At 42.2% G+C, this 14,518-nt stretch overlaps 1 protein-coding gene across 2 annotated transcripts in view; it reads left to right on the top strand.

Annotated features, from left to right (window-relative positions):
• The window catches only part of HDAC4 (histone deacetylase 4), a 406,948-nt gene that overhangs the window by 349,135 nt on the left and 43,295 nt on the right, over positions 1–14,518 (top strand). For both annotated transcript variants that reach the window (XM_074968253.1, XM_074968254.1), the window contains one exon: positions 1,494–1,540. In XM_074968253.1, the coding sequence (XP_074824354.1) occupies positions 1,494–1,540 (47 nt within the window). The remainder of the gene's footprint in view (positions 1–1,493; positions 1,541–14,518) is intronic.

The following is a 14,518-nucleotide window of genomic DNA, read 5'->3' as shown; positions in this document are numbered from 1 at the left end:
TGTGACAAGTTGGTGGCTTTCCTGGCAGGATGTGTAAACTTGCTTAGGTGTTTCTACCACCCTTGAAAGTTTTGGATGAAATGTATCGGCACCTCTATTATCTGAGAGCTTAACGCTATGGAACTTGCAGAACAGCTTTTAAGCGTAGGCGAATAAGGCTACTTTAAATCTATGCACTGAAAACATAAAATGTTGTCAGAACAATTAATATTAAATAGGTGGATTACCGGTTGAAGATGTGGCCGGAGATCTCAGGCAAGGCTATGTGAGTACTTCCATATGGATCTCCTCAAACAATGAATCTTGTGGAAGTATTAACCTCACTTTCAGCTGAAGGGGAAAACTTATGTAGCTGTGTCTGAGATATATTTCACTCCAGCATGGTTCTCAGTCTCTAAAGTGTGCTTTCCATCACTGTTATTGCATGATCTACAAAGGAGTTTGTTTGCATTTTCAGGAAACTTCCTCCATTTTATTATTTCAATATAGACCAACTAGAATAACAAGAACCCAATCTGGTGAAAACATTTCCATCAAACTTATTTCACTGTTGGCTGAGATGTACCTAAATGTAGTCAGAGCTAACTAATATCAGGCAAATCGCTCCAAGGGTTTTAATGTGTGTGGGTGTATCTATTTATATACGTTTTCTTCCTGCCATGTGTTTGTATATGCGTGTGTATATAGATATAACTATACACACTGTATATATAATAGTAATGAATTGTAATACAGATGTTCTCTGTTCAGAATTTTTTGTCCAAGATTTGTGCATATTACAACTATCGAGATTACATTCCGTCATGATGTAGTAGTCTGAGGCACAAAGAATATTATCGCTGATGTATGGGCAGAGAAAATAACATTGCCATTCTCATCAGTTCACAATGTCTTCCCAGCATCTTTTTTCTGTTTTTCTGGAACTCTTAAAGTGGTTTCCCTCTTTCTGTCTTAAGCAACTCATGTTCTCTGCTGGCTAATTATTTATTTTATGGTATTTGTCTCTTTTAATAGCACTGTCTGAAAGTGTCTAATACAGTCCATATTTCATATTATGGAGTTCTGAATAAACAAGTGCAGTCAGCTAATAATTAGGTTTTTCATGCTTTGATGTTCCCCTTTAGTTTAAAGTAGCAGGTCCCCACTGCAGCCTTAGTCTCAGCAGACGTCTTCAGGAGTCACTATTAGCAGTCACTACTATTGCTACCAATTTTATTTCTGTGAACAAGACTTCATTAGATTCATTATTTATATTCACTGTGATTGGTTGAAATCTAGGAACTGTCCATGCAGGTATGTATAGTTCATACTCTTGTATATTCTATATATGCACACGTTGAAATATCATCTTTTTTGTGTCCCTTTCAACACAGAGTCATAAAACTGAAGCATGTCACTGTGTTAGAAAAGGTTTCAGCATTACCATAAAAATCATCCACCAAACCTGTGAACTCTGCCTTTTTGATAACTTACTGCTCTAATTTTTTCCACAGGTTCTATAACATCAATGTTTGTCAGGCTCCCTTGTGGTGGTGTTGGAGTAAGTATTTTCTTTAATGAGTAAATAATGCCCTGTTTGTTCTCTGAGTCCCAATGGTAACAAAAATTGTTGCCTTGTTTTCTGCCAAGCAGATAATTACTACCAGGTGTTATCCATAAACAGGGTCCTTCTGGGGTGTGGGATTGCAGTGACAGCCTCACATGTGTTGCTTCAAAAGCAGTGTGAGAGTTTTAACTATTTTGAGCACTGAAATCTATTATGCATGCTTTGTCTCTGGCTGTTTAGCAGAGAAACCTCATTTTCCAAGCGGTGATGTTTAAGGTTTAGATTACTACATTTTAAAATAACTATCAACAATGTGCTGCAGATATAGAGAAAGAAAGATGTACTTTCAGTGTCACTCAGACTGTGTAGGTGGCTTCATGTGTCTTCTTTGTGCTTCAGAGCTGCCTACATAGTGCTACAGGTGGAAAATATTTTATTAAAACAGTGGTGGTTGAAGGACAATAACTTAGATGTTGCTGTAAGCAGTAGTTTGTTTTTGTTTCTGGGCTACCTGACTGTTCTGGAGTGAAATGTCTTGCAAGTTGCACTGCAGAAGAGAATTGTAGTTTTCAGCATCTGGCATCCTTCAGTGTGGAGTCTAGGACAATCGTGTCTGAATTATGAAAGAGGTGACTAGAATTTCCATCCCTCATGAACAGTTGAACATCAGTTTTCAGCAGTCAAAACTGCATATGAATAAAGGGATTTTTTCCTGCTCCCATGATGTTAACATATAGATACAGTGAGATGAAACTCTAAAGCCTAGAGTTGTTTCAAGCTAATATTTTTGCTATAAAGATTTGCATAGAGTGACAATACAGAAAATAATCTGGAAGAAAAGAAAAGGCATTGTGTTTGAAACCTCACATTGGTGGTTCTTATACATAATTATAGCTCGTGAGCTTGAATCTGGAGGTCTGGATTCTGTTATGGAAATGAAACAAAATTGTTTTCTTCCTGAGTCTTTACAAAATTGCTCCTTTGAAAATTATCCTGTCCAAAAAAAAAAAAATCTGCATTTATTCATACCATCGTCACCACCATCAAGCACTCCTAGAGATATTTTATTTTGTATTGTAAATATACTGCAGTCTCCTAATTCATGGCAAATTTTTGGCTGCACTTGAAAAGGTTTGGATTTACTCTGCCCTGCAGCCAGGCATGCCATTCAAAGCAAAAATTATCATTTGCAAATGGAAAATGAATGGTAACTAGCAGAGACAGCAACTGGACTGAACACAGAAGGAATTAAGTTCTGAAACAAAAACCAAAAACAAAACCCCATGATGCTGGTACTACCGAAACTATTCCATGGATAATGTGTGCAGTATTTGTACTCATGTAGTTAACATCCTGATGCCAGTTTTCTCAGAGTATCTTTATATATCTGTTTACTATTTCAGACATACTGACGGTACAATAGCGTGTATAGATTGCCCAAGATGAATATATTTGCTTTAATAGCTATCTATCAACATCAAGCTGACATCTAAGATTTTTCCTAAAAATATGCCTTAAACAAATCCCTTTCTGGGATAATTAGCCTGTTTGGGTAGCTTTGCCACTTCCTTTCTTAATACAGAAAAATAGGTTCTCCTTTTCTCCGGTATGAATTCCCTTTAGATCAGTGGTTCTCAAACTTTTATATTGGTGACCCCTTTCACACAGCAAACCTCTGAGTGCGACCCCCCTTATAAGTTAAAAACACTTTTTAAATATTTAACACTATTATAAATGCTGGAGGCGAAATGGGGCTTGGGGGTGAAGGCTGACTTTCCGCGACCCCTGACATAATAACCTTGTGACCCCCAAAGGGGTCACGACCCACAGTTTGAGAACCCCTGATTACATAGAAGTGTGGGATTTGCCCCTCCACCCAGCATTGTCATGTAGGTTTTTTTGTTTTTGATTTTTTTAAAAAATAAAATATCTTGGATCCAGACTATATTGTCTGCCACTAAAGTTGTAGAACAGAGTCTCACCGCAACAATGCTAAAGCTTCTATGCTTCGGTATTGGCTCGTATGGCTCAGTGAGGCAGCACTCCTAAGGCCTCTGTTCAGAAATCATCAGTTGACATGTACAGACATGAATAATCTAGTGAAATATCAACTGATGTCATTTCTGCTGTTTGTGAGAAAAGATAATTGGGGAGGTTGTGATGAAGCAAGACTGTTATAGGCCTCAGGTTCTCTGTACCCAAGTCAGTCTGATTTCAGGCTTGGGTCTGAAACTGCTCTGGTTAGTGTCTTTCTGGTGATGGATGAAGATCAAGTGCACAGTACTAGACAATTGCTTGACTGCCCTGAGGTTTCTGTCATTCTTCCTTTCCTAAGGCTGTTAGGAAGGTTTGTAAGGAGGAATGCATTATACAACCTTCAGTGTGGTGATGACACCAAGCTCTGTCTCCATCTTTTCTGACCTTACCAGGACAATTGAGTAACTGGCTCAGATCAGGGTTTGAATGAGAACTAGTCTGAGATTCAACCCACGCAAGCCTCTGATAATGGTGGAAGAAAATTTGGGAGAAGAAATGGCAGTAGCCTTGATTAAGGAAGTGCGCCCAGTACTTGTAATGTAGGTTCACAATTTGGGGGTTGTGTTATATTCCTTGTTGCTCCGGAATGCCCAGGTAATGGCGAAGCATACTTGAATAAATCTTCCCTTTCGGTGTGGATTTGTGCCTTTGTCACCTTGAGGTTAGGCTACTGCAGTGACCATACATGGGGTTACACAATGAGCCCACCAAGGAACTTAACCTATTGCAGAAAATGCGTCCGCCTTCTTATTAAGAGGTGTTTTCCACAAAGAGAGAGCACATTGCACTGGTGATCTGTACTGGGCAGGGGCTGTTGATTTGTTTCCAAGTGGGGTTTAAGGAGTTAGTTTGGAGCATATGACCCCAAATGAGTGGGCCTTGACTTGACTGCCTCTTTCATTATGTGTTGCTACTGCAGTTGTGATCTTCAGAGGTGCATAAGGTAATAGCCCCCTAGTTCAAAAAGAAAGATGTGGTGGCATAGAGTTTTCATTAAAGATGCAGTTCTGGAATCTTCTTCCTCCATTGGTCCATTAGTCCGAGGATGAAAGGTTTAATTCTTCTTCAAGTGATGGTCCCAATTGTATTCCACTGTGACTTTGACATCCCCTCCAAGATGACTTCAAGCAGTGCCAAGAACTTCTGCACAGAGTCACCAAGGAACTTCAGATCCCACTAGAGGAAATCCAGGACTCCCAACACAAGCTCTTGGACATCCTCCACACCTCAGGTCTACAAGAATAGCCCTGCCTCTCAACAAGGCCATACTGGAGCCAGTTAAGAGTGTGTGGCACCCCTCCATACACACATCTATGCTCCCACCCCCACAGGGGTGGAGATGCACTATTATGTGCCAGCTAAGGGCTCAGAATTTTTATTCTTGCAGCCAGCTCCCAACTGTGGTTCAGGCTGCTTCGGAAAGGTTCAAGCAGCAACATCATATATCTACACCTGCAGATAAACAAAGGACGCTTAGATCTACAGGAGAGGAAGTTTTCTCATCCTCCACGGTACAGTTGAGGATAGCCAATTATCGCTGTTGGCTAAATATGATTTCCTGAACTACACTAAATTCGAGAAATTCACCAACAACCTCTCACAAAATAATCATACCCATTTTCAAACTCTCATTGAGGAAGGTAAATTAATAGCGAGAACTGCCCTCCAATTTGCAGTCAATGTGGCCTATCCTTCCTTTAGAGCCATGACTACCGCCATTGTTATGTAAAGTGACTGTCTTGGCTTTATGCCTTAGCATTACCCAGGGAGGTCCAGAACACCAAGGACCTCCCCTTTGATGAATCTCATCCCTTCAAACAAAAGACAGATGTCACTAGACACCGTAAAGGCTAGGGCTACCCTTCGATTGTGGGGCATCTACACACTTGCACCTAAGATGAAGTTTCATTGCCTGCCAACCACACTGCTGTACAGGTCTCAACACTTACACTGCCAGAGACCCTACAAACCGCCATGCAAAAAGCAGAAGGTTCAAAGGTCCCTCTTCCTTGTACCCCCATTGGCCTCTATCTCAATCTGAACCCCTCATCAGAAGATATTTTTGACGTGAGCCCAACAGCCACAAACCACTGAGCCTAGCACCTCACAACGCCACTACTCCATTCGGGTCAGCTAGCACTCTTTTTTTGGACACTTGGACTGCGATGCTAATGGACAAGCAGGTGCCAAAAGTCATCCACTGTGCTATAGAATCAAGTTTGTAACACTACCTCCTCCAAAAAAAACCTCCGTCCCACTTCAGGGACCACTCTAACAATAATATCCTCACCCAAGAGTTGAGCTCCATACTGCCACGAAGAACAATAGAACGCATTCCTCCACTATATCACGGAACAGGTTTTTACTTGACCTACATCCTAATACACAAGAAGAGGGGTGGGTGGAGACCAGTCATCAACCGCCATCACCCCGACCACTTCATTTGAAAACTCAAATTTCTCATTGTCACATTGGCAGCGATAATTCCATCGTTAGAAAAAGGCATGCGGTTCATGGCTCTCGATATGAAAGATATTTACTTTCATGTCGATATTCATCCGCCCACAGATGTTGTCTCAGATTTACGGTGGAATCCGACCATTTCCAATACAGAATATTATCCTTTGGGATAGCTACCACCCCCAGAGTCTTTAACCAGGTATTTTCAGGGGTGGCAGTTCATGTCAGACATTATGGCCTCCTTGTTTTTCAGTACCTCGATGAGTTGCTCTTCACCACCAGGTTCCCACCAAGAGGCCTCTGCACTGACCTCTGTAATGCTCCACCTCCTCTCCTCACAGTGTAAACATCGAAAAGTCCATCCTCACCCTCATGCAGTCTTTGGATTTCATCTGGGCAACTTTGAACTCTATCACCACAAGGGTGTATCTCCACAGGGGTCCACAGACAGATTCTGGACTATGAACTTTATCATAGCTCCTATCATCCTCCTCAGGTAATGGCCAAGACATGTCTGTCCCTACTCAGCCACATGGCCTCCTGCACTTGCATCACTCCGTTCACACGACTCCATCTTTGTTGTCTTCAGGCATGGCTACAGTCGGCATGTTCACCAAGCTGTCATTCTATGAACCTTCCGCTCGCAGTTCCCACCAAGGGTACTGTCTTTCCTCCTATGGTGGACAAATCCTCTGGTGGGAGTCCCCGTTGTCCCCTCTTCTCCAGACAAAGCCCATTATTGCCGCCACGTCCCTAATAGGCTGGTGAGCCCATACAGACAACCTCATGACAAGGGACTTGGCCATCTCGAGAGTTCAGAATGCACATCAATGTCTTTGAGCAGTAAGAAGGCATGTGAGTTCTTTCTTCCATTCATCCACTCTTGCTCTGTCCTGATAATGTCAGACAGCACTACTACCATATTCTGCATCAACAAGCAAGAGGGAGCGAAGTCTGCCTCCCTGTGCACAGAAGCAGTCAATCTCTGGGACTGGTGCCCCATCAATCAGATCACTCTATCTGCAGCCTACCTACTAGGGAAGCAGAATGTGCTTGCAGACTCCCAAAGCAGACACTTTGCGATCGACCACGAGTGGGAACTCCACAACAGCGTGCTACACAACATTTCCATGCAATGAGGAACCCTGACCAGAGATCTATTTGCTTCTCAGACTAACAAAGTGTGCCTTCTATTGCTCCAGAGGAGCCCTAAATTATCACCCACAGCGCAATGCTCTCCTTTGCTCCTGGTCCGACAAGCTCAAATATGCTTTCCCTCCACTACCACTCCTACCATGGATGTGCTGCACAAGATCCAACAAGACAGGGCGACGGTCATCCTGATCAGCCCCTTCTGTCCCATACATTTCTTTCCTGAACCTGTTGTTCACGTTGTCTCGTCCACCGATTACCATCCTGCATTTCCCGACCTCCTGATCCAGTGCAAACACCCTAACCCACAACCCCTCCACCTCAGGGCACAGTATTTGGATTTAGAATGGGCATTTTCTTTTGAATGGGCATGCTCCTCGGCCACGTGGGACATCCTTTCTCATAGCAGAAAAGACTCTACTAGAGAATGTTACCTGGCTAAATGGAAATTCTTCTCCTCCTGGACACACTAAGAGGCATTATACCAGAAGCCACAGACATTTCCCTCATTTTAGACTATATCCTGTCTTTAAAGACATATGGTCTCTCCCTCAGCTCTCTGAGAGGCCATCTAGTGGTGATTAGCACATCCCATCATCCTATTGAGGGCTACTCCATTTTCGCAAGCCCACTAATCAACTGAGTCTGGAAAGGCCTCATAAATACCTTTCCACCTCCTCAAAAGATCATGCCCCAGTGGGACCTGAATATTTGTTCTCGCAGCACTAACAAGGCCCCCCCTTTCAGCCTCTAGCTACTTGCTCCATGTCCTTTCTCTCCATGAAGGTCGCCTTCCTTGTAGCCATCAGTGGAAGAACATAGACACCACTCCTTCGATGTGCAGTGGATTTTGGCCCTTTACCTGCAGAGAACAAGACCAATCAGAAAGTCCCAGGGACTGTTTATTATGATAGCAGAGTGAGTCAGGGGTCATGACATCTCCACCCAGAGAATTTCTAACTGGATATCTGACTCTCTGAAGACATTTCAATTTCTGATTGACAAAAGAAGCCTAGAAAAATTAAAACTTAAAAAAAAAAAAGCCCTTAATTAAAAAACAGAATGAAATTATATAGGAATATTTGATAATATCAAGCATCGGTTGCCCTAGTGAGACCTGTTTTCTCTTGATTCGCCTGGGGCCAGTAGTCACCCTGTGATATATCCTAATTTTTAAAAAACAGATTACATAAGGGATAAACAACGCTACATTCAGAGTCCCGCAAGTATCACTTCTTAGGAAAAGTAGTATCAGACTTCTGACCCTCACACTGCCCATACTTCTCTGCCAACAAAAAGATTCATAGGAGCTGCAAAAGTTCAAACATGTGATTGAGGGTCAAGGAGCATTGAGTTTCCCTACTCTTATAAAGTCCTTCAGATCTTCCAAGAGTTTGTGGAACAGCAGTGGCAGCAACTTTATGGGAAAGGGGGGAACAAATGCCAATAGTGCAAATATTGTTCTCAAGAAGACGAGTGTGATGAACAGAGAAACTTCTAAGCCAACAACAGCAGATTCAAAGAAGCAAGGCAGTCCAACTGCTCTTAGTACAATAACATCATCCAACCCAAGAAAAAAGAGAGAAACCCAACAATGTATTATCAAAGAGCAAGAAATATACTTCTCTTCTCCTTAAAATCCTTCCAGAGGATAGGGCTGATGTGCAGTCCCAGCAACAACTCCTCTCATGGCCACCAGAGAATTCATGGGAAGGAGAGGTAGGGAGACCAAATATTATCTGCTCAATAATGAACTTCATAAATCCAGAATGATGAATGGGTCAACAGCAGCCCATACACCAACAGCAGCAACTTCAGAATAGAAGAGGAGGTCCAGATCATGGCCACCCTAGTAACGTTTGCCATCCCAGTAGAGTATAAACCCTTGATACAGCAAAGTAATCCAGATCACATCAATGGAATTGTTCATGCGCCTACAGTTAGGTGCTTGAGCACTTTGCTGCATCAGGGCCTAATAGTTTGCAGCCGGCCACCCTGCAAGCAGGTGGCTGGCTGTGTTAAATCCTTGTTTCAGAGATGTAGAAGGTAGCAGACAGCAGCAGACTCCCTGTGGTTAAATCCTTCTCTTGCTTGGAGAATGCGGCAACATCCTGGAAATTGGCTTCCAAATTGCCCAAAGATTTTTTTTTAAGTATTTAATTTCTCTCTGCAGGAATATTGAATATTTAGAGAAACTTCTAAAACCTCTCTGTCCTCCCCACCTAATTCTTCCTGAAACACTGCCACCGTGAGCCTAGCTTGTGGTGGCATTAAAGCGCCTGCAATTAGCAGCATTCAGCTCAGGCATTTTGTGAGAATTTTCAGGCATTTGGGGGAAGAGAGCCAAAACTGGCAACTTAGGGAGTCCGACTGTGTTGCACAGGTTCTACCTGATCGACAGTAGAAAAAGAAGTGGGCTTGCATCAAATATCCGATTGTGACCTCTGAAGATCCAGTGTCTTTTTTTGTACAACTTTCAATAATATCGCTCACAACTAGGTTCTTCAGTCACAGATATTAAAACACAAATTAGCTAAAAAGCCATCCGATATTAAAACTAATGAGCCTTAATTTGTGTCCTGAGAGTTACTTGACTCTGGTTGTGATGGGCTTCCTTGGGGGACAGACTGTGAGAACTGCAACCAGCTGTGAAGTCAGGTCAACAGTAAAAGCCATGTAATAGAGGGGAAGATGGCAGTCACTCATCAACTGGGGTCCCAGTGCATTCAGGTCCTTAAGGATCACTACAAATACCGTAAATTATACTTAAAAGTAAATAAGGGGCTGTTGACAAGAATTGAGCGCAGCTGCAGTTGCATCCTGCATTGATGAAGTCTGGAGGTAGCAAAAACATGAGTGACCATTGTGTGGTGCGCACTAAAGAGTTATGGCAGTAGCCTCATGGCCTTAAGTAGATGGTTGTTGCTAACATGGACTCCATCAGTTATCTGAGAATCCAGGGTAGTGCTGAATCGTGGCAGATGCTGAGGCTGCTAAACATTTGAGCAGAAGGACTGGTAGACATTCTCCATAGGTGGAGAGCCACCACCTCCCTCATTGTTTTAAATATTTACTATCACCACCCCTTTCAGACACTGGGAGAATGAGGCCGTAAAGACTCTGGGTTCAATGAAAAGGCATGGTAACACTGAGCATTAGCATAGTGACAACACTGCAGCCCCAGAACAACTTGGTTTTCTCTAATGGCTTCACATAAACACTGAGAAGGAAAAGCAAAAAGATGGAACCTTGCAGAGCCCAAAATGGACAGATTGACAGGGAGGACAGCCAGTTTGCTCATTACCCTCTGGGATCTCTTGGAGATGAAGGGCCATGTCCCCATGGTGAGTCCACCATATCTTGTGGTGAGTGATATATTAATAGCTGGTGATAGGCCCAATGCAAGCAACATAACAACTTCTGATACCACTGCGTATGACTAAAAGGAGCTCTACTTTCAATATACTCTCAGTCCCAGTAGCTGACTGAGACAATGTTGTTGTTGGTATCATTATCTAAAAGGGACTTCTTCAGCTAGGATCTCACATAATCACTGCTTGTTTCAATGTGGCTGGCAACTCACCCTTATGACAGGAGACATTAACAATCCTCGTTGATTGTGAGTCCACTGGCTTTAGTCAGCCATAAAAGAAATGGATCCATCATTAGAGGTTTTAAATAACATGTTAGACAAGCACATGTCAAGGACTGTCTAGGGATAGCCCTATCGTAGTGTAGGGGTATGGGCTATATAACCTCTTGAGATACATTACAGCCCTACAGTTCTGTGATTCTGTGATCTCACATTGGTTTATATCTATCAAAAACGCTGCAAGTGAAATTTGATGAAAACCAAGCAATACAGATGTTCCTTTTCTTCAGTCCCCTTCTGACTAATCTAATCGCCTTTTATGATGAGATTACTGGTTCTGTGGATGAAGGGAAAGCAGTGGATGTATTGTTTCTTGACTTTAGCAAAGCTTTTGACACGGTCTCCCACAGTATTCTTGTCAGCAAGTTAAGGAAGTATGGGCTAGATGAATGCACTATAAGGTGGGTAGAAAGCTGGCTAGATTGTCGGGCTCAACGGGTAGTGATCAATGGCTCCATGTCTAGTTGGCAGCCGGTGTCAAGTGGAGTGCCCCAGGGGTCGGTCCTGGGGCCGGTTTTGTTCAATATCTTCATAAATGATCTGGAGGATGGTGTGGATTGCACTCTCAGCAAATTTGCAGATGATACTAAACTGGGAGGAGTGGTAGATACGCTGGAGGGGAGGGATAGGATACAGAAGGACCTAGACAAATTGGAGGATTGGGCCAAAAGAAATCTGATGAGGTTCAATAAGGATAAGTGCAGGGTCCTGCACTTAGGATGGAAGAATCCAATGCACCGCTACAGACTAGGGACCGAATGGCTAGGCAGCAGTTCTGCGGAAAAGGACCTAGGGGTGACAGTGGACGAGAAGCTGGATATGAGTCAGCAGTGTGCCCTTGTTGCCAAGAAGGCCAATGGCATTTTGGGATGTATAAGTAGGGGCATAGCGAGCAGATCGAGGGACGTGATCGTTCCCCTCTATTCGACACTGGTGAGGCCTTATCTGGAGTACTGTGTCCAGTTTTGGGCCCCACACTACAAGAAGGATGTGGATAAATTGGAGAGAGTCCAGCGAAGGGCAACAAAAATGATTAGGGGTCTAGAGCACATGACTTATGAAGAGAGGCTGAGGGAGCTGGGATTGTTTAGTCTGCAGAAGAGAAGAATGAGGGGGGATTTGATAGCTGCTTTCAACTACCTGAAAGGGGGTTCCAAAGAGGATGGCTCTAGACTGTTCTCAATGGTAGCAGATGACAGAACGAGGAGTAATAGTCTCAAGTTGCAATGGGGGAGGTTTAGATTGGATATTAGGAAAAACTTTTTCACTAAGAGGGTGGTGAAACACTGGAATGCGTTACCTAGGGAGGTGGTAGAATCTCCTTCCTTAGAGGTTTTTAAGGTCAGGCTTGACAAAGCCCTGGCTGGGATGATTTAGTTGGGGATTGGTCCTGCTTCGAGCAGGGGGTTGGACTAGATGACCTTCTGGGGTCCCTTCCAACCCTGATATTCTATGATTCTATGATTCTATGATATTGTTCCCACAACAGTGGTCAGTTCAGGTCCAGTCAGTCTTACCTTAGAAATTGTCATAAATATAAAGGGAAGGGTAAACCCCTTTAAAATCCCTCCTGGCCAGAGGAAAAATCCTCTCACCTGTAAAGGGTTAAGAAGCTAAAGGTAACCTCACTGGCACCTGAGCAAAATGACCAATGAGGAGACAAGATACTTTCAAAAGCTGGGAGGAGGGAGAGAAACAAAGGGTCTGTGTCTGTCGGTATGCTGCTTTTGCCGGGGATAGACCAGGAATGGAGTCTTAGAACTTTAGTAAGTAATCTAGCTAGGTATGTGTTAGATTATGATTTCTTTAAATGGCTGAGAAAAGAATTGTGCTGAATAGAATGACTATTTCTGTCTGTGTGTCTTTTTTGTAACTTAAGATTTTGCCTAGAGGGATTCTCTATGTTTTGAATCTAATTACCCTGTAAGGTATCTACCATCCTGATTTTACAGAGGTGATTCCTTTACCTCTATTTACTTCTATTTCTATTAAAAGTCTTCTTGTAAGAAAACTGAATGCTTTTTCAGTGTTCTCAGATCCAAGGGTTTGGGACTGTGGTCACCTATGCAAATTGGTGAGGATTTTTACCAAACCTTTCCCAGGAAGTGGGGTGCAAGGGTTGGGAGGATTTGGGGGGGAAAGACTGTCCAAACTACGTTTCCCAGTAAACTCAGTTAGAGTTTGGTGGTGGCAGTGGATATTCCAAGGACAAAGGATAAAATTAATTTGTACCTTGGGGAAGTTTTAACCTAAGCTGGTAAAAGTAAGCTTAGGAGGTTTTCATGCAGGTCCCCACATCTGCACCCTAGAGTTCAGAGTGGGGGAGGAACCTTGAGAATCCTTAGGTCGTTTTAAAGAAAAAACGTTCCTGTGAACACGTGTCCTAAAATTCTTCCTAAAGGGAGCTACAGTCCCTTCAAGGAGGTGATGAAAAGTTAATTTCTGATTAATATCTCAAAAACACTTTAATATAAAGTAATGACATTGTCTGTGTCTTAGCGTTAGTATTTGCTACTGGAAACATTGTACAGGATAGAGCCTGTTATTTGCTCTATCTTGTATAATCTATTCAGGCTGATGAAGCAAAAAAATATTTCCAAAAATTTGCTCTCTTTACTGAAAGGACTGTGCTTGCAATTTGAATCCGCTTTCCCATTAAAATTTATTTTCAACCTTGTAACGTGTAGCCTCGTTACTTCCCAACAATTAATGTTGTAGAACAGCGATAGCACGTACTAACACTACGGCACATACCAAATTTCACTGAGATATCTATATTAAAGCATTTTTGAGATATTAATTAAAAACTTGGAAAATATTTTGAATATTTTTACCGCAAAATTTCATAAGAAAAACTAACTTGCAATTTATAAATAAAAATTTATATGAATTATGTATATTAAAATACTTCTTACGTCATTAAAACTGCAAGAAACATGTTAAAATATTAAAATATACTTTAATAATAATTCTGTGTAAAAAGAAAATGTGATCATTTTTGTCCAGAAAATCCAAAATAAATTCGAAGTACCTTAAGTAGTTTAGATATCACAAGCAGGTACATTATAAAAAAATGCAATGCTTTTGTTCATTGCTTTTCGAAGATCATAGCAAGAAACATTTGGATGTGGTAGCAACACAAGAAGATTTGGTCATGGCTTCAACAAAAAAATCAAATCTGCCCCCCCCCCCCCCCCCATGATTGATAGTCAATTTACGAAAAAGGATCTCAACGACGTCTTTACTTTTGAATTTGAAAAACCCAATTTTGGGTTTTGGGGAAAAGCAAAGAAGAAATCGGCAATGTGCAAGGTGGAAAAGGAAGTGAATGGCGAGCTCAAACCATGTAGCTTCAAGACAAGTGAAGCAAGTGCTGTGAAAAGTTTCAACCTTTGGCGGCATGTAAAACATAACCATCCTGAAAACCATGCAGCTCTGGTTACAAAATAGGTTCCAGGAAGATGAGGCAAAACAGAAAGCTGACGCGGCTAAACAACATTCATCTGGCTCTTTGAAAACTCCTGGAGAAAAGATTTTTTGCAGAAATTCATCTGAAAAGAAACCCAAAATTGAGCAAACAAAACTTGACTCAGATTTGAAGTCCTCAAAGGTTACTGTCACCATGGATGCCAATACTTTCCATGAAGGGCTGATGGAAATGGTTTGCTTGA

Source organism: Natator depressus, chromosome 11, assembly GCF_965152275.1.
Source record: "Natator depressus isolate rNatDep1 chromosome 11, rNatDep2.hap1, whole genome shotgun sequence".
Lineage (NCBI taxonomy): Eukaryota > Metazoa > Chordata > Testudines > Cheloniidae > Natator > Natator depressus.
Note: the sequence above shows the minus strand (reverse complement) of the source record. Positions and strands in the feature narration are given on the sequence as shown.